The 23,231-nt window shown below is 42.5% G+C and overlaps 3 protein-coding genes across 4 annotated transcripts; 1 reads left to right on the top strand and 2 right to left on the bottom strand.

Moving 5' to 3' along the window:
• Positions 1-14: 14 nt before the first annotated feature.
• On the top strand, positions 15-5,105 carry MESR4 (misexpression suppressor of ras 4). Its single transcript, XM_069041967.1, has 2 exons — positions 15-256; positions 485-5,105. Exon 2 carries the CDS (start codon positions 513-515, stop codon positions 4,899-4,901), a length of 4,389 nt encoding a protein of 1,462 aa, XP_068898068.1. The 5' UTR covers positions 15-256; positions 485-512; the 3' UTR covers positions 4,902-5,105.
• A 435-nt stretch (positions 5,106-5,540) lies between these two features.
• On the bottom strand, positions 5,541-10,971 carry Ack (activated Cdc42 kinase). Of its 2 annotated transcripts, none has more exons than XM_069041969.1 (9): positions 10,752-10,971; positions 10,235-10,412; positions 9,592-10,181; positions 9,018-9,541; positions 8,108-8,340; positions 7,819-8,055; positions 6,741-7,768; positions 6,243-6,415; positions 5,541-6,190 (listed from the first exon to the last, which is right to left on the bottom strand). In XM_069041969.1, exons 2-9 carry the CDS (start codon positions 10,392-10,394, stop codon positions 6,097-6,099), a joined length of 3,039 nt encoding a protein of 1,012 aa, XP_068898070.1. In that variant the 5' UTR covers positions 10,395-10,412; positions 10,752-10,971; the 3' UTR covers positions 5,541-6,096. The 2 variants fall into 2 exon arrangements, with proteins under 2 accessions (XP_068898070.1, XP_068898069.1); XM_069041968.1 differs by having other exon boundaries at positions 10,235-10,438; positions 10,752-10,970.
• Positions 10,972-11,300: 329 nt separating this feature from the next.
• htt (huntingtin) lies at positions 11,301-23,201 on the bottom strand. Its single transcript, XM_069041966.1, has 30 exons — positions 22,960-23,201; positions 22,728-22,911; positions 22,398-22,676; positions 22,208-22,349; positions 21,982-22,154; positions 21,331-21,523; positions 20,723-21,087; positions 20,225-20,668; positions 20,021-20,176; positions 19,814-19,974; positions 19,496-19,763; positions 19,215-19,446; positions 18,560-18,951; positions 18,009-18,509; positions 17,786-17,946; positions 17,204-17,735; positions 16,800-17,154; positions 16,498-16,748; positions 15,850-16,029; positions 15,543-15,796; positions 15,104-15,491; positions 14,305-15,056; positions 14,004-14,258; positions 13,649-13,952; positions 13,400-13,597; positions 13,128-13,342; positions 12,898-13,075; positions 12,093-12,240; positions 11,785-12,038; positions 11,301-11,736 (listed from the first exon to the last, which is right to left on the bottom strand). Exons 1-30 carry the CDS (start codon positions 23,040-23,042, stop codon positions 11,389-11,391), a joined length of 8,346 nt encoding a protein of 2,781 aa, XP_068898067.1. The 5' UTR covers positions 23,043-23,201; the 3' UTR covers positions 11,301-11,388.
• Positions 23,202-23,231: the final 30 nt, after the last annotated feature.

Below are 23,231 nucleotides of genomic sequence, written 5' to 3'. Positions count from 1 at the left end.
ACCTGGAACAACCAATTTTTCTATTATTTTTAACAAACTTTATTTCCCAAATGTCCAATTACTGGAAACTTGTATCGAGTTGAGGTTTTTGTCGTGGTGCTATTGGTAGCTCTGCAGAATGCAAATGCTTGTGGCTGAAATGGGGCGCCATTTTATTAACCTTTTAGGCGGGGAGACGTATTTGTTGATAAATATGTGCTCGAATGTGTTAAATAAAAACGTTCCGGTTAATATAATTAATCGTTAATTACACCTGGTAGGTCTGAGTGTTTTTTGTGGGCTACATTTGTAAAGTTTGTCAATTTCACAAGTCGAGACAGTTTCTTGCGAGTCCTGTGCTCAGAAAATTCTGGTCATTGTTAAATTACTCATTACGTGACGTGTAAAATTCGCATGGTCTGTTAATTTTGATTCGTAACTATATAAATGTTGCAAGTGTCAGTTGAAGGGTTCTCAGAAATTCATCGAATAATCTCTTCCACAGATTATAAATCAATCAGAGTGGAATCGGCATGGAAGATGGTTTAAACGGTATTTTGTCCGACACCGAAGCCCCCGATCATGTGAACAATGGAGTAGCCTCTCCTATAATGGCAAATTTCTCCGAGCCAGAGGAAGCCACCACGAAAGAGGACCCAGTCAACAAAGTGAACGGAGATAGCGAACAAATTTCCAACCCCGAAGAGTACAGCTCGGAAAGCGACGCCCTAATCATCGACGAGAGCGCTCCCACCAAGAAAAAACAATCAAACTCACCGAAAACGTCAGAAGTAATTTCCCACTTCAATCCCTACTTTAACGAATCCCTTTTCGAGTTGTCACAACAACACCAGCCGGAAAACTCGCATAAAACGAACACACCTCAGGTCAAGTTACACAAGCACAAGCGCTTGAAGACGAAGAACAGTCCCAAGTTACGGGAGTACGCTCAGTATCTAGGTTTGCAGCCGACCGTGCAGTTTAAGTGTTCGAAATGTGGCAGAGCCGGCTTCGAGTCGTTGACGACGTTGAACGATCACATCGTTCAGTGTACGGATGAGCCGAGTGCGGAACCGCAAATCCAGGAGAACTCGTCGTCTAGTTTCAAGTTGACGCGCAAAGTGTTCTTATGTTCGGCTTGCGGGACGTACTACGAAAACTGGAACCTGTACTTGCACATGATCGAAGTGCACAGACGCTACTTGTGTTTGTATTGTTTGGGTATGTTTTCAGTATTAGATGATTTGTGTTTACACATACAGTCGCGACACAATCTCGAACCTGGGCATAAAGACAATCTAGACGATTTTTTTAGTGCTTATTCGGAACCTTGCTACATCGTTTGCTGTGAGTGTAACAAACTTTTCAACGAACAGGACAATTTTTTCTACCACAATTGCGGCTGTCGCGAACTCAACAGCAAAAGCAACAAGACCAACAGCAGCCAAAAGACCGCGAATAAACTCGCCGCCAAATCTGCCAAACAGCAGATCAGGCCCGAAGATCACGTCACAGGTGAATCGCTGATCAACGGCAACTGTTTAGATTTGGAAAGTACGGAAACGAAAGACAGTGATGAAAAACAAACTTTGAATTCCAAGGAAACGGAAGAAATTGACGGACCAATTGATGAAGTTGTCAGTGAAAACAACACAGTGGAAGAAATCGTTTATTCGACCGACGACGAGCTGGATTTCAGGGGCTTCGCCGGGGACGGGGAGCCGGTGTTCAAAAACAATGAGGAGAAATTGAATTCGGAAAGCGTCGACCCGCCCCAGGAAGTCACGGACGAGGCCATGGAAGTCGAGGAGGAGCCCGTCGAGACCCGCAAAGTTCCTAAACTATCGCTGAAGCTCAAACCGGGCGCGTTCCCCCAAATCGAACAACACGACGACGACGACGACGTCGAAGAAGTGGAGAAACCGGAGAACGACATCGAACAAATCGAGAGCGAGAACGACAACGTCAACACCGAAGGCGAAATCAGCACCGAAGAGCCGCCCCAGATCACCGTCGAGGAGGAGCCCCAGATCAAAGTCGCCGGGCCGGACGTGACCATCCTCGAGCTGGAACTGGAGCAGCCCCTGGACAAGTTCGACATCCGCGTGTTGCTGCAAAAGTGTCTCAAAGCCACCGCCCCTCTGTGCATCTACTGCAACCACGCTCGAAAAATCGCGGTGAACGGCAAACACCTGGGCCTGCACGCCATCGGCGAGCACCGCTTCTCGGCGGTGGTCAGCAGCATCACAGCTGAAGAGCTGATCCCGGAGAGTTTCGTGGCGCGGATCAAGGAGAGCCTGTCCGAGCTGGACAACGTGTTCTTCAGTCTCGAATCCAGTCCGTCAGACGAGGGCGTTACGTTTTCCCACATCTTCGAGTGTTTCCAGTGCCGATACGCCACCACCGTGCACAAAGAACTCTACTTGCACAATCGCAAGTCCCACGCGAAAAACCTTCTCTTGTGCATCATGTGCAAGTCGAATTTTTACAGCTACAGCGAGCTGATCTGCCACTTGTGTCCCGGGGTCTACATCCTCGACTACGACGTAGGCTTCCGGTGCTGCATGTGCGTCGGCGACGACCTCCCATCCGCCTTCCGCCTGATGGTCCATCTGAGGAAGCGCCACCACGTCTGCGACGTATGTCTAGAAATGTGCCATAATCAATACAGACTGTCCAACCACGTCTGGAAGCACAAACTCCACCACTTCTGCTACCGCTGCGGAATCGCCTACAGGAACAAACCGGACATCACTCGACACCTCTTTTGGAAGCACGGCACGGAGAGCGTGCTTTGCAAGAAGTGCCTTCAAAAGAAGTGGCCCCACGTCTACCACTTCTGCGTCCCACCGGTCAGTTTCGTCTGCGAAGAGTGCAACTTGACGTTTTCCAGAGCTGTGTCGCTGAAGGTCCACAAACGTATCCATTCCGAAGAAAAACCGCACGCTTGCAGCATAGACGAGTGCCAAGAGAGGTTCATATCGAAGAAGTTGCTCGCCAAGCACGAATTCAAACACAGGGAACCCCCGGAAGAACAGAAAGTCGAAGTCGAGGAAGAGAAGAAGGAGGAGACGAACGACGAGAAGGAGGAGGTGAAGGGGGAGGCTAAAGAGGAGAAGGTGGAGGAGAAGGTGAAGCCGAAAGTTGATGTGTACGATTTGCCGGAACTGAACCTGTCGGAGAGTGACAGCAGCGAATCGGAGGAGGAGGCGGAGAAGGCGAAAAAGGAGCCGGAGGAGAGCAAGGAGGTGGTGGTGTTGGAGAATCCGGTCGAGCTCGAGGAGGGAGTCCAACCGGTGGTCGAAGATCCCGTCCAGGAGGGGACGAGTGAAGTGGTGTTGGAAAACATCTGGGATGACTTCAAGAACTACCAGGCCAACAAGGAGAAGTTCGACCACATGTTCGGCGAGCCGGACAAGAACGACCAGACTCAACAGGAAGTCCCCACCGTACCGGAAGACGAACCTTTGACTCTCGAGATGGCGCTCAGAGACCACGACTACTGCATCGACCCCGAAAACAAACCGGATGTCAGTTTTACGGAAGTCAAGCCGGACCTGTCGCAGAGCGTAGATCACGACTACTGTTCGGCCAAAGATCCCGTAGCTTCGCCGAAACCGGCAGAGACCAAAGTGGAAACGGAACAAGCGAAAACGCAAAAGAAAACGACCAGCTCGTCGAGCGATTCGAGCAGCGACAGCGACTCGTCGAGTTGCTCTTGCGGACCGAACTGTTCGTGCAGCTCGAGTTCTGGCAGCTCCAGTTCCAGTTCGGACAGTTCCGATTCCGACAGTTCGACCGAAGAGGGCAGAAAGAGGCAGCAGTTGAGGCGCGACAGGCGAAGACAGCGCAAGACTAAAGGCAAGCAAGGGGGAGAGACCAAGATAGATGTGGTGACCAATGATAGTGCGGCTGTGGTGATAGAAACCCCGATAAGAGAGTCCGATTTGGAGACGACCGAAAGCGAGACCGACGAAGAGTTCTACGACAAGCAGCCCCAAAAGCTGGCCAAAAAGATTCTCGAGGAGAAGCGGAACCAGTTGTTGGCTGGAATCGAGCAGACTCCTAACGGTTCGCTGCTGGGGAACAGCCGCGCCGCCACTCCCAATCTCCCGGAAGAGGAGCAGCAAAGCAAGCCGAAGAAAAAGTCCAAGTCGAAGAAGAAGAAGAAGAAAAAGAGCGAACGCAAAGAGGCGGAGATGAAAGAGTACAACATGTCGAACATCCCCGCCCCCTACTACCAATACTACCAACCCCCGACCGTCGCCCCGATCACGCTGACCCTCTCGCGGAACTCGCCGATCCCGTCGCCGTCGGCGAAGCTGCCCTCGACGAACGCCTTCCCGAAGAACGACGCGGAGCTGCCGCGCGAAGACGGCGACGTGAACCTGCGGGCGTCGAAGCGCCGCCGCGTCCCCAACAAGTTCTACGGCTACTCGAGCGACGAGGAGGACGAGAAGTTGGCGACGACGCCCAAGTGGCGGAAGACGGAGGCGACGGCGGTGCCGCAACACTCGTCGATGATGGTGCCGCCGATCACGATAAAAACGGGGCCGCCGCCGGTCCAGCCGTTCCGAGCCGGGCCCAAGGAGGCGCAGCCGTCGAGGAAGATGCCGGCGATCAAGCTGAAAACTGCCAAGGTGGAGGAGGCGGAGAGCGAGGTGGAGTCGAACGATTCGAGCAACGAGGGGCGCAACATGCTCCAGGTGAATCCGGACGCGTTGTACTGCTACTGCAAGTGTCCATACGACGAGGTGTCGGAGATGATCGGGTGCGACGCGCGCGACTGCAGCATCGAGTGGTTCCATTTCGAGTGCGTGGGCATCATGGTGCCGCCGAAAGGACATTGGTATTGTCCCGAGTGCAGGAAAAAGAGACAGCAGAAAAGGGAGACGCTCAAATTGAAAGCGAAAACGTCGTGAATGTCGCGCGGAGGTTCGGGATTTACTATTTAGAAGCTTGTGGAATTCATGTTTCTCATTGATATTACTGTACATTGTTGTTTATGTTATATTTAAAACGAAAGTACGCTTATAAGTTATTTTTGTAAAGTTTACCATCACTGAATTACTTTGTGATCTTTCTAGTTTATGGTGGTGATTTTTGCAATAAAACGTTCACGGTTATTACAGATTTTAATTGGTGTTGATGATCTTCAGAGTGCGACTCACAGCTTTTAAATTAGTAAACTCTGTAGGTACTAAATTCTGTAAATAATTATCCTGTACCTGTACATAGTTAATATTAAATTTGTGATTGATGCAGAAACTCCTTTCTATTGTTAATGTACTTCGTAGTCTTATCGTTTTAAAGTTAAGTAGTTTATTTTTTCTTGTCGTGTTTACTACATAGAATTTGCCAAATTAGATATGTAAATGTGTAAATATTTTTACTATATCAGCTCTCTTCGCAGAGAACTTTTCCACTGTACGGAAAATATGTTATTCTAAGATCTGACTTGACTTCAGAGTTAAATTTGATGTTTGTAACTTTCTGATAGGTAAATAAATATCGGGAAGAAGTGATCGTTTTACTCTCGGATCAATGAAATTTCTCTAAACTACAAAAATATATTCGTTTATTGAGGAATTTTGGATAACAACTAAATTAAGAGATTGTTCATCGTTACCTAAAATAAATAGCTTGATTGAACTATTACTATGTTCACGGTTCGTTCCGAACCGAATGAGCCAGTTGCAACAACAAATCTACTTGTTAGAGACGCCCGAGATCAACCGTGTCGTTCACATCCCGACAAAATACCACGCAACTCTTGTCGATTTTGCAACACCAGATGTCATATAAATTACGATTTGTTCCATTTAATATCAATTTTTTGTGTATCAATGAAGCGGATGAGAATCGACAATAGTTCGAACGAACGTCAGAAAACAAAGAGAAAAAAATATACAAAAACAACTGCCTAGGACCCAAAAATCCGGGCCCTACCGAGTCGACTAAATATCTTAGGGAGATAATTTAAAATTAACGTTTATCACAAGCGGTCATGTCATTTTGCTAACCTATACTGTAGTTTGCTGAAATATTTGTTAAAAATGTGATTCTTTGGCACAGTTAGTTAATTAGTCTAACTATTTAACGCAGACGTGATGATTCTCAAGTATCTAAAATAGCGGAAGCTGCCAGTTCGACATTCCAGTTTGTACGTTGCAGAGCTGTTTCGCATTGGTCGCGACTTGCCAGACCCAACCTGCAAACGAACTTCGATTAACTTGCGTCGGTGTTAAGTCACTCGAACGTACTTAAGTAACTTATCTATCTTGACGTGTTTTACGGTGGCGGCCACTTCCCATCCGCACAATTGTAAAACTTGCAAACAATCCGTGGTACTGACGTCCGGGACGCATTCGCGCACTTGACTTATTTTGTTGTTGCGGTATTCTGACGTCATCAGTCGCTCAGCGTCCGCACTTAGCTGCAATAACGTTCATTTTTATAGATTATGTAATGTGTAGGCATTGTCGTCATCCGACAAGGTCGTTTGAAAGAGTGAGCCCGGCGTGTCTAGTTTTCCAAGCATTTGTACATATTTTTATCCTTGGAAAATAAGACACTGCGGAATTATGATTCATTACAACCACTTTTGTTTAAATTCAAAGCAAATTTTAGTTTTAATTCTCGTATCCCCCCACAAGTGCGACTCATTTCCCATTTAAAAAAACCAGTGTCTGTTACTTTTTCTTTCTCGCTCTTTGCACGACGCAAGCGTCTCACTTATTGCACCTTCACGCTCGATTTACCTGTCCTTGTTGAATTTTCCGCTGGATCTGTTGCATGCTAAGCACCATCGGCGAAGGAGGTGCCGGTCGATGCGGCTTGAGTGTCTCGTCCGGTACCTGACTGTACGAATTTTCCGCGATTTCCGAGTAGACAGAGTCGGGCACTTCGCTATATTGCCGTAACGAATTGTACGAACCGTAAACGGCCGTCTGAGTATTGCACGAATTGAACGAGTTTTGCGAAGAACTCGGCTGCCCTAGATGCGAAGTGTTGTTGTAGACGTTGTCGGCGTGACAGTTGTCGTAAAAGTTCAAACTCGAAAACGACGTCCTGTCGAACTCGGCAACCGGATCGTAATGGTGGTAGTAGTTCTGACTAGTCGTGGGTGGAATGTCGGCGAAATTTTTACACTGCTTTACGTTGCCGTTCTCTTTGGTCAAGTTCTCGTACCAGATTTTGTTGAAGACGTTGGTGGTGTCGTATCTCGAGTTTTTCGTGTAGCTCTCTTCCAGATTCGAGTACGTTTCGTTCGGAACTTTGGGGAGTACCGGTTCGGATTTTTTCGCGGGTTTGCTAGTCTGAGGCGGCGGCTGCAAGATCGGAATCTCACTTTTCGACATTAAATACTTTTCGAGGTCTTGGACGAATTTCGAATCCTTATTATTCGAATTAATATTACTTGGCACTTCGTTCAAACTCATCAGAGAAAGATTGTTTACGATGGATATGGGAGTTGCGATTTCTTTTTGTGTAGCTGCGACACCTTTAGACGTCGCCAACTGAATATCGTTAGGTTTGGAAGCTATACCGTAATTGATACTTCGATTGGTAATATCGCTCTTTACGTAGCCGTTAACTTTAGTTACTTCGTTATTCGAGGTGTAGAGCGACGACAACTGAGAGTACGATTTGCGAGGCTCCGGTGTAAACACTTTGGAAGTGTCGAAGGGATCGTCAGTTGCTGTTTGTTCAAACAATTGAGTGTTGTAGTACGAAGGGGGCTGTTGATACGGGGGTGGTGCGTTTGTCGTTTGATAATCCGAGAATTCTACAAATTCCTAATTGAAGCTTCGCTTAAACGAGTACTGACCAACAAACCTTGCATAACGTCGATGGGTTCGTCCAACAAGGATACGCTTCTCGACTCATACTTATCAATGTTGCTTTGCTTCGTCGAACTTACAGCGTCGGGCGACAGATCAATCAAAACTCCTTCCCGGGAAGCTTCAAACTTTGGCTGAGGTGGCCTCTGGGGCTTCATTTTAAAACTAGACTCGTTAGTCAACTTGCGGTAATTAAACTGCTTGTCACTGGGCTTCCTGTGAAGACTGTTTGCTGAAAGAAACAACAATCGTCTCCGATCGATTCGTTTGATCCGTCAACTCACTGTTTTTCACCACTTTCTTTCTATCACAAAGTTGCGGGGAAGGTTTCGCTTCTCGTTGCAGACCTATTATGTCTGGGGGTTCCATGGGGTTGCGCAGGTACATGTCGTCGATGTAAGCGGGGCTGCCCCAGGAGTCCCCAAATGCAGAACCGTGACCGGTGTGTATAAACGAATTCTGTAAAGGCTTACTGATGTCCTCGGGTTGTTTGGGTCGCATGGGATCCACTAAACATCTAAAAAAAATTGTCTTTTTATCACAATGCAATGAAAACCTCACGTGTAAAATCTATTGCTTCAATACGCGACCCGGTGTATTATAACCGGGCTGTTCAAAAGTGTAGTTTGAGTAACCCCCGCAGAGCGCTAGTAACCGGGCGCTTTTTGGGGATATTATTCATCTTAAGTTTTTGTCACTGACAATTTTTCTTGTTCACGTGACATTTTGAATTTAAAGTCAAGAAACTTCTTGTTTCCTTATTGTTCGTTGTTTTTGTGTTTAGTGTAGTTATTGTTCTTTGTTATATTGCGTATTATTATTATTTTTAGTGAAGCGCCCATTTTATGGCGGAAATTTGCACTTTCTCGAAAATATTTTCATAATGCATTTTTTATAAAATGAACATGTCGCAGGTCGTACTTCAATATTACACATAATTTTTAAAAGATAAATAAACAGTAGTGATAAAATTACTTCAAAATTGAAAGTATTCTAGTAGGTTTTGGTCACTGGTGTAATGACATTTTTGACATTTGACAGATAGTTTTGTTGAAGCGCAGTGACAACCGCAAAATAGAATTTGTAAATAATTAAACTCAGTCAATGTCGCACCGAAGTAGTGAGTGAGAAATTCCCAAAGGAATCCCACTCTGCTTATTGAACCTGATAAATTAAAAAAAAAAAAATGCCCACCTGGGGAATACCCCTATATCGAACGTCTTCTGATTCTGTCCCTTCCACCAGTACAGCTCTGCGCTTCCGTCAATAATCGCAATCTCATCCCCCTCGTCGATCTTCAATTTGTTCGGTTCGTCGTGGGCCGCGACGGCCTTCATGACGGGTGTCTTGTTCTTCCTGAAAAAGTCCTTCAAGGCGGCAAAAGTGGGACGCTCCATCGGATTCTTCAACCAACACTGAAGCAAAATACTGTAAATGGCCGGAGGACAAGCTTCCGGTTGCTGGAGTCGCTCCCCCTCCTTATCGATCTTCCTCAAGATTTCCGACCCGATCAGACCCATCCAGGGGTCCTCTCCAAAAGTAAACATTTCCCAAACGGTAACTCCGAACATCCAGGTGTCGGACGCGTGGCTGAACTGCCGCGAACGGAGCGACTCCGGTGCGCACCAAGGAAAAGGAACTTTCTTGTGCTCCGTCATGACGTAACAGTCTTCTTCTTGCGGTAACGCCCGCATCAGACCAAAGTCGCCGATTTTGATCTAAACGTGATAACAAATCAACAATAGAATAGTTCACGATTCAGACAAACCTTATCTACTGATGCCAAGAGAACGTTTCTGCAGGCCAAATCCCTATGCAGAAAGCGCTTGCTTTCTAAATATGCCATTCCGGTGGCCACTTGAGTGGCATATTCGCACAGCATGGGCACAGGAGTCTGTTGGCACTGTTTCCTGAGATAGTCCAACAATGAACCGAGGGACGCCAATTCGGTCACCATCTTCATGGGTTGGGAGAGCACCACTCCGTACAAACGAATTAAATTCGGATGGCTGAGAACGTGCATCGCTTGCACCTCCTTGATAAAGTCTTCGAACACGCCCGGCTGGGTCAAAGCGTCCGCTTTTAAAATCTTAACAGCTACCGGTAAAATCCTGCCACTGGGACTGCTCCATTCGCCTTTTTTTACCACGCCGAACGATCCGTCGCCCAGTTTGATAGACAGAGATATATCAGATTCTGGTATAAGGCATGAGGTAAAGTCATTGAACGTGAGCATTTCATCATTCTTCTTCAAGGTAGCTGCTTTATTAGCCGCCACGGGAATTAATTTATTGATTAAATTACGTTTCTTCAATTGCGTTCTCTTTTTTTTCACAGCTTCCAACAGTCTCCTAGCGCCTGAGGCGTGTATGGTGTTAATTACAATAACAAATAAAACAGAATCCGGTTACCTGGTTTGCTCAGTCCAATGTTTTCTAAATCCTCAGGCTTCACATGGTCAAAGTGTTCTAATCTCGTGATCAAGAGATCATCCCTGATGGGCAGCAAAAACTGGACCAGTTGGACGTCCACCAATATTTCTCGTATCAACTCAAGACCATCTTCAGCCATTTTAAAGTTTTTTTAAAGCTGTCACGAAATACGCATAATTGATTCTGGGAAAGACAACGATTAATTCGTGGTGGGAATTATTGAGATGTAAACTGCGATAAAAGTGAAAGTGGACTTAAAATCGTCTTAACCTAACCCACCACAAATTCGTGCGATTAAGTAACAATAAAAATCGTTAAATCAGTCACGTTGCGTGTCAACTTTACACTTACTGCTCTTATAAACAGGATTTATCGAATGAATTCAAGATAAACGTCTATTGTTGAGCAACAGGAAATATCCCATTGTTGAAAATTTTCTCAATGTACTCCCTTGTTTATCAGGAAATCGCTCGCGGTAAAAAAATTTGTGGCTTACCTTAAAGGTCGACGACCATTGGCGTTCTATTTGCAATAAAATTGTTATTACAAAGAAGACTTTGCACTCACTATCGCATATAAACAATTAAAAAACCACAAGGCCATCACTCGCTCGCTTGACAATGACAGCTTGTCAAACATTGCATGCAAATGTTTGTTTAAATAAATGCTGCCAACCTAAAAGCGTATGCAACAAATTATGGACAATTTTTGCATTTCTTCGCAATATTTTGAATTTTTTTACATTTTCATTGATATTATAACAAAATAAACATTTGAAAATATATCTTGGTTTAATTTTCTCAACATTTTCATCAATGTTTTATTGTTTTGAGCTTGGTATTCCACCTTCTCCCGTCACAATTTCATCGTTTTTCCCCATTTCTGCTGTAAAATCTGTATTTTCTTCAGCGGTCTAAACGTTGTCTCTTGCCCTCTGTCGAATTTACACTTTTCGAACTGTACTTCTTTAACTTAACTTCTATTTTACTTTATTAAACATAAATTTGATGGGTAAATCTTTGACATATCAATGAAGCTTGCCACAGTTTTGGTAGTTCAGTTTAATTACGCACGTGCCATAAACAGTAATTTTAAATTTCAATATAAATTCGTATTATGTACACACACCTACTTTACAAAGAAGATAACAAATCGTTAAACAACGTGTCCGGTTGATCTTTGATCTTGTTGAAATTCTGAATGAACGTTTCTTTTTGTTTCTTGTTCGTTAAATTTTTATAAAAGTCCGAGCCCGCTATACACAACATCTTTCTATCTTCATACTCGTATCGACCGACACGTGTTTGTACATATGGAAAGAACGAACGCAACCACTCGTTGGAACTCGCGCTTATGAAGAAACAAGTCAAGCACCATGTTGCCATCCCGACGGACAACGACTGCGTAAAATTGGAGAGACTAAAAACCACCCAGTCTTGAAGTAGCGGCAGTTGTTTTTCTTCAATGGCCCTTTCGAAAACCTAAAAGCAGGACTTTAAACCGAATCGACTGGAAAAAAATATATTTACCCTGAAAACCACCCTGCTCAGCAGTTTAGGATGTGGTTGTTGCGGCGACAAAAACTCGCCGATCACCTTTGTGAGAATGTCCGAAGGAGAGAAAAAGTCGTTGAGGATGTCGGGTAAGACGAAACACAAAATTTCTATTTCGAACACGTAGCCACGTTTGATATGCTCAAATATGGCCGATATTTTTTCGATAGTTTGTACCAAGTGGTCCGGATTTGTTTGAGGACCCACGGCTTCCAGCTGCTCTGCACAATCTGCAACAAATTATTTACTTGTCATTAGTATGCTTGTATTGTTGTCACCAGTACCTGTGTACATGTAGGTCAGAAGTAGCTGCATCCCTAATATAGAAATGTATGGGTTTTCACTTTTAATTTTCTCCAAAGCTAAATTCATAATCTGCTTTCCATTGTTCTTTGCAACGCTTTTCTTAAATATGATTAATCTTTCTAGTGCCTGAAAATTTTGCAGTTAACTGTATAATGCATAAGAAAAATTATTTACCACGACCAGCCTGTTCAAAAGTGTAGTTTGAGTCATCCCCACACAGCGCTAGTGTACGGGCGCTTTTCATTTTATTTTAAGTTTTTGTCACCGAGAATGACATATTCAAATGACATTTTGAAGTCAAAAAACTCTTTATTTTTTGGTGCTTTGAAATTACATTCGTGAATCTTTTCCTTATTGTTCGTTTTTTTGTGTTTAGTGTTGTTATTTGTTATATTGCGCATTAATTATATTACTTAAGCGTGAAGCGCCTAAGGTACTGTATCTTTGGAAGGTAGCGCCATTCCGCTCCACAATTTTTCGCCTCGAAATTAAAAGAGAGGACATTATCGATAAATCCCGTGAGCGTGACAAAGATAGAAGTACACAATTGTACGGGATTTTTGTATCATGTCAAAACAGATTAACTTAACATTGCTCGAAATTAAAAGAGAGAGAGATATATCTCTGCACCGTTGGCGATACCTTTGTGATATAGTACCTTAGAAGCGCCCATTCTGTGGCGCCCTCACCGGCGGAAATTGGCTCTTTCTCGTAAACATTTTCATAATGTATTTTTAATTAAATGAACAGGCCGGTTATAATACAGCAGGTCGTGTTATTTACCTTCATCAAGACCAACTGAAGAGTGTTGGTCGGTTTCTGCTGCAACAGCACCGTAAATGCCACATGTAACGTACTCGAAACAAAACTAGGATCTAGATGTGCTTCATCTATATTCTCGATGAGAAAAAATCCCAAAGTCCACACCAGAACGGTATGCTCCTGTGAGCGTTTTAGGATTCTAAAACATTCAGGTAAACCAAAAACAGAAATAAAAACGTCACCAAACAAACCCATTGTTCGAGTTTAAATTACACTGAACGTATTCTACAGCACAAGGAAGAATAATCTGCATTTCCTCCGAGATTCCACCGATGGTAATGTTACTCAACTTACATCCTTCCAAAATGTACAAGAGTCCGTGCAAACACGCCATTCTAGACGGCAGGAACGAGCTCTTTAAGTATTGCACCAACAATTTCTTGATGTTCTCGTAAGTTTCCAAGTCCTAGAAACAAAAGAGTTTGTACACCAAAGACTCAAGATTTCTTCTTATTCAACTAACTGGTGTTAAAACAGCTGTTGCTTTAGCAATCCCAACGATTAGGTACTGGTGCAACAACTCGTCCTCCACTGTGTGCATTTTTGACAGTTCTAAGAAGACCTCCAACATCCAACTAAACTGTGATTTGTCAATAAAAAGGTCTGAAATGATGACTGTAGATCTCACGATTTCATGGAGAAATCGTAACGGTGTTGTCGACTAAAACCGCCGAATGACACATAAGAAGAAAAATCATAACAAACAATTTACTTGATTTTTCAGTAACTGGGTGTAGTAGTCCAACAAAAACTGCAAACAAGAATTTATATCCAAGCCGCTATTGTCCAGGAGAGTCGTTTTGTGCTCCCAAATCCTCGAAGTTTGACAGTTATCCTCCACTTCTACTGTTTTAGTGGCCAGCATCAGATACTTGACCGACATCTGTCCATACGAGTAGTGTTGGAACCGCTTCTCAAAATTGGGATGTTTGAAGATGTTTATCACTCTGGGCAGATAACTGGATTCGGTGTGTTTCGTCTCAAGCGTCTTTTGTATTTTTCGCAATTTTTCGATGCTGCAACCCACAGATGACTCCCTAACCCCCAAAGTACTCTTTCTTACATACCTCAGAGTACAATTCTTGATGGGTGGATATCGAGAAACGTGAATCAGCTTCGACACGTTAGTGTGTCCCGGCACCGGTAGGTACAACGTTTGTACTAGCAGCGCTGTGATCGCCTTGACTGCCAGACTAGACGCGTGGACCACGTCTTGCACCACTACAGCGTCCTTGTCTTCGAAATTGTTGCACAAGACGCTTAACAGACACATCCAGGTCTCTTCGAACTGCTGCCGCGACGTCCAACCCAACAGAGTGATTCTGAAAAGATTTGTTAGTAGTGACTCTTCAGTTTTCGTCGATTTACCTAAAGATGAACTCTTCTAGGATGTCGATCTCTTGGAGGAATTCGATCGGTAAGGGAGGGACTTGGGTGTGGAAGTTGCCTAACAGTTCTGGTGACCACCCGCTTTTCCACACTTGGGCAGGTATCAAAACGTACGAATTAAAAACGGGCAAGCGAGATATCGAAACGATGATATTTTTGATCGGTTTCAAAATAAAATTTGGAATAGTCAAACTGGAATCTTGAATTTTGTACAACCAAGTCACGAGGAGGTAGAGTTGATAACAAGTTTCGCCTACAGGGGCCGTTTTGATATTGTCTATTGACGTCTGTAACCCGTATTTCGGAATCGCGGGGAGCGGTTCCTTGTCAGCTAACAAATAACTTACTAATTTTTGTAGACTATTTACAGCGGAACACAACCATGATATGTGAGAGTCGCGATTCAACAAACAACAAAAGTTCTTCTCTCGAAGTATTGAAGTGGAACAGTTTATGGCAGACTCGATATAATTTACATTAAAATTGTTATCAACATCTATTAAGTAGTTTATTGATTCTAAACAGATTACACTAAACTTAACCAGAATTTCAACATCACTGTCAGAGAGTTGCGTTTTTGGTAAATGGGGTAGGGATTCAACGTAAAAATTGACCGACGGAATAACTTCTTGCAACAAATTGAAAAAAGCGGTGTCGTCGAGCAGCTTTGTTAATTTTGTGGAAAACTCCGATTCTGCACTGGAAGCTTCCCTTCCTTGCACTTTATACACCTGAAAAAACACTTGACGACTGGTTCGCTTCAGGAAAATAACAAAACCTGGTGAGGTTCCGGGACTCGATCGCATATTTTTCTCACTTCATCCAACAAACACTCGACGCTTGCCTTGATTAAAGGACTCTCCACTTCCGCTTTGTCTCTTTTTGTACAATTCAGGCCCAGCTGGATACACTCTTTGAAAATGCCTTTGTAAAAATCTCCGTTCCTCATGAAACGACTCAACTCCTCATAATTCAAACGGCACAAAAGCTGCGCCGTTTCCTTATTGTTACACTTGCCTCTGATTTGCGCTAGATACCAGTTTTCGTTAATTTGAAGCTTTTTAATGTAGTCTGGATTGACGGAACGCTTCTGGTCGAACTCCAGCGGACTTATGTCGTAGTACTGCGTACAAAGCTTGTTCAAGAGACTTGACAAAGCTTCGTGTCTACAAGTGCGCCATTAAAATCGCAAACCAACTAAACTAGACCGATCTTACTTCCTCACTAAATTCAAGCCGACCATCTTTTTGATTACCCCCAGCAAGTCTTCTCTCTGCAATTGTTCGTTCACTTCCGTCATCGACATGGTCAGAAGCAGCTCGATTTTGCGACTGGCCAAGTTCGCGACTAATCTAGAGATGGCGAGTTCCCGCGACACTAACAGTTCTGGTAACAGGAGTTTGAGGAGAACGCCGGTGTGGTTGGGGTGAGTGTTTTCGACGGATTTTAAAATTCTCGACACAAAAACAGGCTACTTGAATGAACGAATGTCATTAGCAATGGTGAAAATTGTGGAGGACTTACGTCTGTTGGGCTCAAGCGTTTCTTCATTAAGCTGTCCACAAAGATCTTGCTGGTGAGGCTGTTGCGGTGAATCGACGAGATGAATTCTGAAATTGGGTCTTCGTCGCACAGCTCGACGATTAGGTGGACGTAGTTGTTTAAAAACCACGAAACTTGATCCGACTTAAGGACGTCCTGGTTCTAGAAATTGCTCAGTCAATTTTACTGTTTAAAACTGGTTTTGTAACTAAATTTGTTTCTCTATTATTATCACGTGACAAACGTCAAGAACTGAACATTTAGATTTGGAACGCACCCTAAATGCACAGCATACTTTGTTACTCTGTACTGTTTTTAATATATTGTTGTCTGTCATCTGTCATACTTTTGTATAATAAAATTGTGTGATTATAAAAGTTTAACAAAAAATGTAATGTCTTTTATGAACTTCAAGTTTAATTTGTCGTTTATAGAACAAAGAATTGATTTAACAAGCAAGTCAACCCAATAATGATCAATAATTATGGATGTGTCAATTCGAGGGGGGTTAGTATCTACTGCAATGTTCTCAATTTGTTTCCAAGACGCAAAAGTGAATTACAAATTAAGAAATTGCCAAAGAAGATTCTGTAGACAATTAAACAACTAATAATGCTACATTCTACTCACCATGTAGTCACAAAACAAAATTACACTGCCAGTCGCCATCATTTTTTGATTAATGGAAGGCGAAGCTGTGCTTGCGTCGATTACTTTGGTCCAAAAATGCTTGTCATTGTAATTCAAAAGTGTCAACACGTAAGACCACAAGAACATCAAAACGGGATAGTCCTTCATTTTCAAAAAATTGTTACTAATTTCCTCCAACTGAACGACGTTGACGTTAGAGATGGCATAAACAGCAATCTTGCAATGACTGCCTGATGAAAAAACAAGGAAATATTGACGAATCTCAATGAAGAGGGACTTACCAGACTGGAAAACGTGCACGCAGTACGTAAGAAAAATCGCGATTTCTTCTACGAAAAAATCGTCACCTCCATTTTCCCCGATTTCAACGCAACGTCGCGACACTAGTGTTAGAACTTTGAATAAGAACCGAACAAAAATCATTTCCGGGGAAATCCCGTGGAAAATGTCCACACTATTTAAGACGTTCAAAGGATCCGCTGTGGGTACGCAATTTTCAAAAATACTCCCCGGTGCGAAGTCGGCCTTCAACTCGTTCATCTTAGAAATCAGAGTTTCTTCCTTCAAGGGTGACATGATCAAAAAGACGATCACAATTTTCGCTAGACGTCGCACATACGACGCTTGCCAGTTTTCCTGAAATTATTTGTTCAATATTAAACCAAAACAAAAATGGACACAGTACGTGGGTCAACGGTTCTTGAAACAGCAGAAGCAAGACGCTGTCCACCGGCTGGAACACCGACGGTTCCAGCACGAACATCAGCTTCCTCAAAGAGACCAACGCCTCGGCACTGTCCAGTCTGATCTTGTTTTGTCTCAACATGGGCAAAACCACGTTGATGACTTGAGTCGACCACCTCGACCACTTTTCCGGATCGTTGCTGCAGTACTTGCTGTCATCCAGAATCAAAACTATCAAGTCGATGACCTCGTGGTACTCCGACAACCGCAGTAGCATCGAAAGAACTACGTCTCTTGTGGTTTCCAAGTCTTTCGAATCGATGGTACTCGATTTGTTCCGCGTTAAAAAAATATTTTCCACTATGGGTTCGAGCGCTGGAATACAATGGGTCAAAGGGGACTGTCCGCTGGCCATCAAACCGTCGCACAACTGAATTATTTTCGGAATGGTTATTATACTCTTCGAGTGTTGCTTGCTGTAAGACAGCTGTACCAAGAATTGGAAGATCTTTTTGATCAATTCGTTGGCAAACCTGTCGAATTTTTGTCAGTAAAGGACGACACCCACGACGCGACAACTTACGGTATTTGTCCCTCTTCGATGTACTCGAACTGCTTCAAAACGAAACCGATAAAAATCTGCTCCGAGTCCAGCAGACAGTAGTTGACTCTGAGCTGAATCAACTGATTTAACAACTGCAACACTTTACACTGCAGCCTGACGTCACTGGTGATGGTATAGTGCTGCGAAAATATTATTTATCATTCATTACGCTGGTTTTAATTGAAATACTTGAATACTTTACCTTCAACGACTTGATAACCATGGGCTCAAATATCCTAATATAGTTGGCCAAGATTTTGTCCGAACTCCGCACCGACAAAGGCGGCTTCATCTCCTTTCGATGCAAGTACCCCATCAGAGTGCTGTCTCCGTCGCACTCCACCTTGTGAATGTTTTTGAACGAATTGAAACTCGTGGTCACGTCGTTGTACAATTTCTGATTCATGTTGTAATAAAATCCAAACGAACTATCACTCGCGTGATGCTTTGAATCGAATTCTTGACGCACCTCGCTGATGTTGGCGGTTAAATTGTTACCGAACAAACACTTCAACAGTTGTTGGACACACTCGACAGTCGCCGACGCCTCGAGTGTAAAAGTGTACCGAAAATAACTCAAAATCTCCTCCGCTATCCCCTGAAACTCGACCAACGTTCCCAATTCCATCAAAACCGAGAACGAGTGAAGAGTCTGACTCAGGAGGCCTGAAAACTTCCCGCAGGCTTCAGACTCTAGTGTTATCTGTCAAACACTCCACTTTAGACAATTACGAGAGAAAAACGAGATCGTACCTTGTAGTTGGTGTAAGCTTGGCGCAAGATGTCATAAATCCTCATGTAGTGGGGCAGGTGCACGAATGTTCCGATCGTGTTGGGTCTGGTGTTGTCTTTCTTGTCTTTGTCATCTCTCTCTGGAGTTTTAATGGGACTGAGTATCTTCTTGTCGAGATCGCTTTTGCGTCTCTTGATCGGCGACGATGTGGACAAATTGGCCAAGACCGGTTTGGACTGGGGTTGGGTCGGAATCATGTCGTCAAGAACGTAATGGAGGATGTTGAGGAGTTTTATCATGTGACTTAAGTAATACTCAGTCAGCTTGGAAAATTTGACGTTTGCAAACATGTTCCACGGCTTACTTGGCAATTCCGCGTCAGATGTGGGTCTCAACAGGCACAAGGAACATCCTAAGAGAAGAACAGAACATCATAGCTCAAATCAGGCCTATCTTGCTTGAAGATAGCATTCATAGCATTTCAAGATGCTGCACTTGGTTTCTTGAGACACAACTTTCGGTTGAAGAAAATTTTTACTTGATACCTGACAGTTGATGACAGTTTATATTGTCAAGTTTACTACACTGTGTGAAATGTGTCAAAAAATCATGGCCAACTGTCATGCATTTAGAAAATGAATACATTATGCCCTCAAAAGTCAAATTTACACTTACCTGCGTACAAATTGGAAGACAGGCTTAGCAAATTCAAATGACACGTCAAATCATAATTAATAATGGAATGAGTCAACAAATATACACAAATACTGAACAGATCCAACGTGACGTTACAGTTTTCTTTGTCTTTTTCGACGGAACCCACAACTTTGGAGCAGTTCCACGCGTTTGTATACACCGTGGTGGGATATGTATTGGAAAGAAGTGACAGAGTTTCGATGCAACCGTACTAAAACAGTCTTGACTAACAAAAAACACACAGAAACAACAATACTAACAATAAAGTAATTCGACGTTGCAGTCAACAAAAAATTGTACAGTTTCGTGATAATTTTCGACAAGGAAAATTCTACTTTATCACAGCCTTTACGAAGCATTTCGCTAAACGGAAACGGCATATTGTCCACGAGATGCTTCCCGTTCAAGTTGTTCCCGTCATTAGTGTCGCACAAATTCGACAAGTACAAGTTCCTGTACCGGATGGCTTTGGTGGTGACGGCGTTCTCTTTCGGTTGGAACTGTTCGCAGTACAGATGAGGTATTATCCTGAATTTTGGCAAATTAGAGTCGTGGGTCACGCTCGCGGGTTCACTTACGCAACAATAGCGCTCGCTGCTCCACTTCTAACTCTTGCGTCTTCGCTTTGCAGCAGAGCGAACAACACATCGTGCACTATTCTACTTTGGAAATCGTTCGAACCGGTGATGTGGTAAATGGTGACGTAGGGAAGTTTTGCTACTAGTTCACACAAAGTCACCTGGAACAGTATACTAGGGTTTTGGAGGGTCAGAGTTGTAAGTCACCTTGACGAGCCAGTAGGGGTTCGCTGCCACAAGCGGCAAAGAATTTAACAGAGGTAAAATGTGGATGTTGCTCGGCGATTCTGCGATTTTCTCCAAACAAGTGTTTAGACTGATGATCGTTTGTCTGCAACAGTTTGATGATTCGTCTTCTAGTCCCTAAAATAACAATTGTACCAGAGAAAAACACGTCTGAAGTGTACACACTTTGATTATAATTTTTATTAGGGCATCCATTTCAAATCTAGCAGGGTTATCATCGCAACAGTGTTTCTCAATCCACTGGTTGTAAGTTAGTTGGTTTTCGTTTAATACCGCCATGATGAAATTAGCCAAGAGCATTCTGAAATTTCCCCGTAACTGCGGATCCTGATGATCTTCGTATAACATGACATCTGCGATTTGCTGATGACACACGTTTTTCGGTAGCGCCTTGGAACAATTTTTATCCAAGTATAACAAAAACACTTTTGGGTAGATTTTAATAATGGATGACAGACAAGTGAGGGCCAGCGATTTGACCGACACTCTGACTAATTTGTCCGAAGTACAAACACCGTTGTGACCAGATAGGAGGAAAGACTTTACGATCAGTCTGGTACAGTAGACAAGGGGAACATCGTTGTCTAAAAAAGTCCCGACTGTGATGTTCTGAAATCACATTTAGTCAAGTGATTGTTAGTAAACAGTGCGACTGGTCCTCACTTGAAAATGGGCAGACTCGCTGTGTTTGTCGTCTTCGATGTAGGAGAAGCTCTTCTCGGAAGAATCGTCACTCAGCGTGAGTCTTTCTAGATTGTCACCGATGCTGTGACTTTTAGCCCCAGGAACGTATTCGGAGGGTTTGTATTCAAAATTGTCGAGCTGAGACAAGGACACGTCAACTGAAGAACTTTTGCTTTCGGCAGAGACGGACTTTTCTAACTCGTTGGTTTTGGCACATGTTACGTTCATTACTGACAGTTTGGATTGGTCTATCCACTTTTCGATGTCCGATCTCAGAGTTTCCGTTAGTTCTGATTCGACAAATAAGTCCTCCGTTGCTGCGCTATTTGCCACGCTTAACTGACCTGTTATAAATTTTGAGCAAACATTTGAATTAAATAAAAACCAACAAAAAATCGTGTTTTTTTTTCTATTTTCTACGTACTCTACGTAATTGAAAGTAAATCTATTCAAATCAAATAAATAACTTTTAGTCAGTTTTTACATTAACAAATTAATTATTGTCAACATCTTTCCAAATAAAATTTCTAGTTATATTTTTCAAAAAAGACAAGATGTTTAAACCTCGATGATGAGAAAAAACTTACTTGGAGAACGAAGTGCGGACATGGAATAAGAAGTTGATAAGCTAATTCTATTTTTGTCAATTCCACTTTCACTTGTTAAAACTTGCTTCAATTCAAAAGGGCAGTTTTGGAATAGAATATTAGCCGTTTCTAAAGCTGCATTTATAACATTATGATCCTTGTTTGAAAAATAGTATAAACATAATTCATATATCTAAAACGAATATATCAAATAATTGGGCATTTTCAATGAACCTTGCTTGAAAGTCATGGAATATTTTTTTTCAACTATCACTCATACAAAAACTAAATATACTGTTAGTGATACGTTATAAAAAAAAGCCATCCAAATTACCTATGAAAACAAAATTCAACGTCTTAGCTTAATTCATACAATTTTTATGTAAATACATATTATTAGAGAACTGTCACAGAGTGGGATTCAAGCATAATTTTTTGTCTAAAATAAAAATCATCATGCTTAGTAAAATACTAAATGACAGTAGTGACATTTCAAATAAGAATGTAGCTAAGACACTGACTTTTTTTTTCCTAGGTTATTTGAACGGCATTTTTATAGGAAAAAATGCTCTCCAATATAGCACCAATAAATTCCCTAAATAAGTTCTAACACTAAGTGGCGACTTATTTAGGGAAATATATCTCTTTTACCTGTAATAATTTGTCCACAGAGACAGAAACACCCTCCCCTGTTTTATGTGTATCAAAAATATTCCTCTCACACCTCTGATTTTCCTTAATATGTGGTAAAACACTTTTCAAACAAGTCATCACACCTAATATTACATAACTGGTTTGATTATCATTGATTGGAATTAATAAATCTGCAATCACATAAACAAAACAAATAGACATCCAACTGAATAATCTAATTTACCTGTTAAGTAATTTATGACGTATGTTACAAAAATATATGGCTTCCTACAATTCAAACACACATGTAAAATGCTGGTGGTAGCTGACCTCCTAATTGCAGCTGACTGATTTGATACATTCTTCAAAAAACCTTTTAACAACCCCTAAAACCCATACTCTTTACTCTGAATAAATAAATACATCAATTTTACTTTAATCTCATTGTCTGAAGAGAAACTTCCCAAGACTTTCATTATTGGTAATATACTGTTAGCTAAAGTCTCATGCACTTGTTCTTCTGGGCGTTCTGAAACTTTGATCAATGTTGGAAATAGATTAACCACGTAAGGTTTGCCTTTGTGAGGCCTTATCAGATGTGCTAATTGTGAAAACCGCTTAAGTGCAGCCCTCAATGACTTAGCAGGTCCATTTCGTTTAATTCCCTTGTGCAATTCTATTTGTACTTTACCAATGTTTCCATCATTCAAAGCCTACAAAAATAAACAAATAACAACTTGTCAACATCACTGAAAACTCATTACCCTGATGATTCTGTTCAAGCAATCTCCTGCCGTCATCCTCACGTCAGATTCTTGATCGTCACATAATTGCAAGAGTACCTCAATAGTTATGCTCAGATAGGTGTGAAAATTAGGTGCTATCTTGATGGTTGAATTTGAGATTGCCTCAGTTACTATGTGACAATGCTGGATTTTTTCTTTTCTTCTGTAAAAACGAGAGTAGCTACGGGTGTTTATTAATTAAGAGACGTACTTTGAAGGATCGAAAGTTTGGTTAGGAGACGACAAACTTTTCAAAATCTCCAATGACTTGAGCAACTTCTCTTGAGTTGCCATTTTCTGCAGTGTTGATCCAAGGCGAAAGATTAAAATTCTGTCTTAAATCCCAGCTTAATGTTTAAAGCATTGTTTACTTTAATATTTTTTACACACATCACATATGCGAATAACAAATGTCAAACTGGCATGTGTCATTTGTGTCAATGTCAATAAAAACGCCTAATTTCACTCCGTATAATACCTCAG

This window comes from Tenebrio molitor, chromosome 3, assembly GCF_963966145.1.
Source record: "Tenebrio molitor chromosome 3, icTenMoli1.1, whole genome shotgun sequence".
Classification (NCBI taxonomy): Eukaryota; Metazoa; Arthropoda; class Insecta; order Coleoptera; family Tenebrionidae; genus Tenebrio; species Tenebrio molitor.
This window is presented reverse-complemented; position numbering and strand designations above follow the sequence as displayed.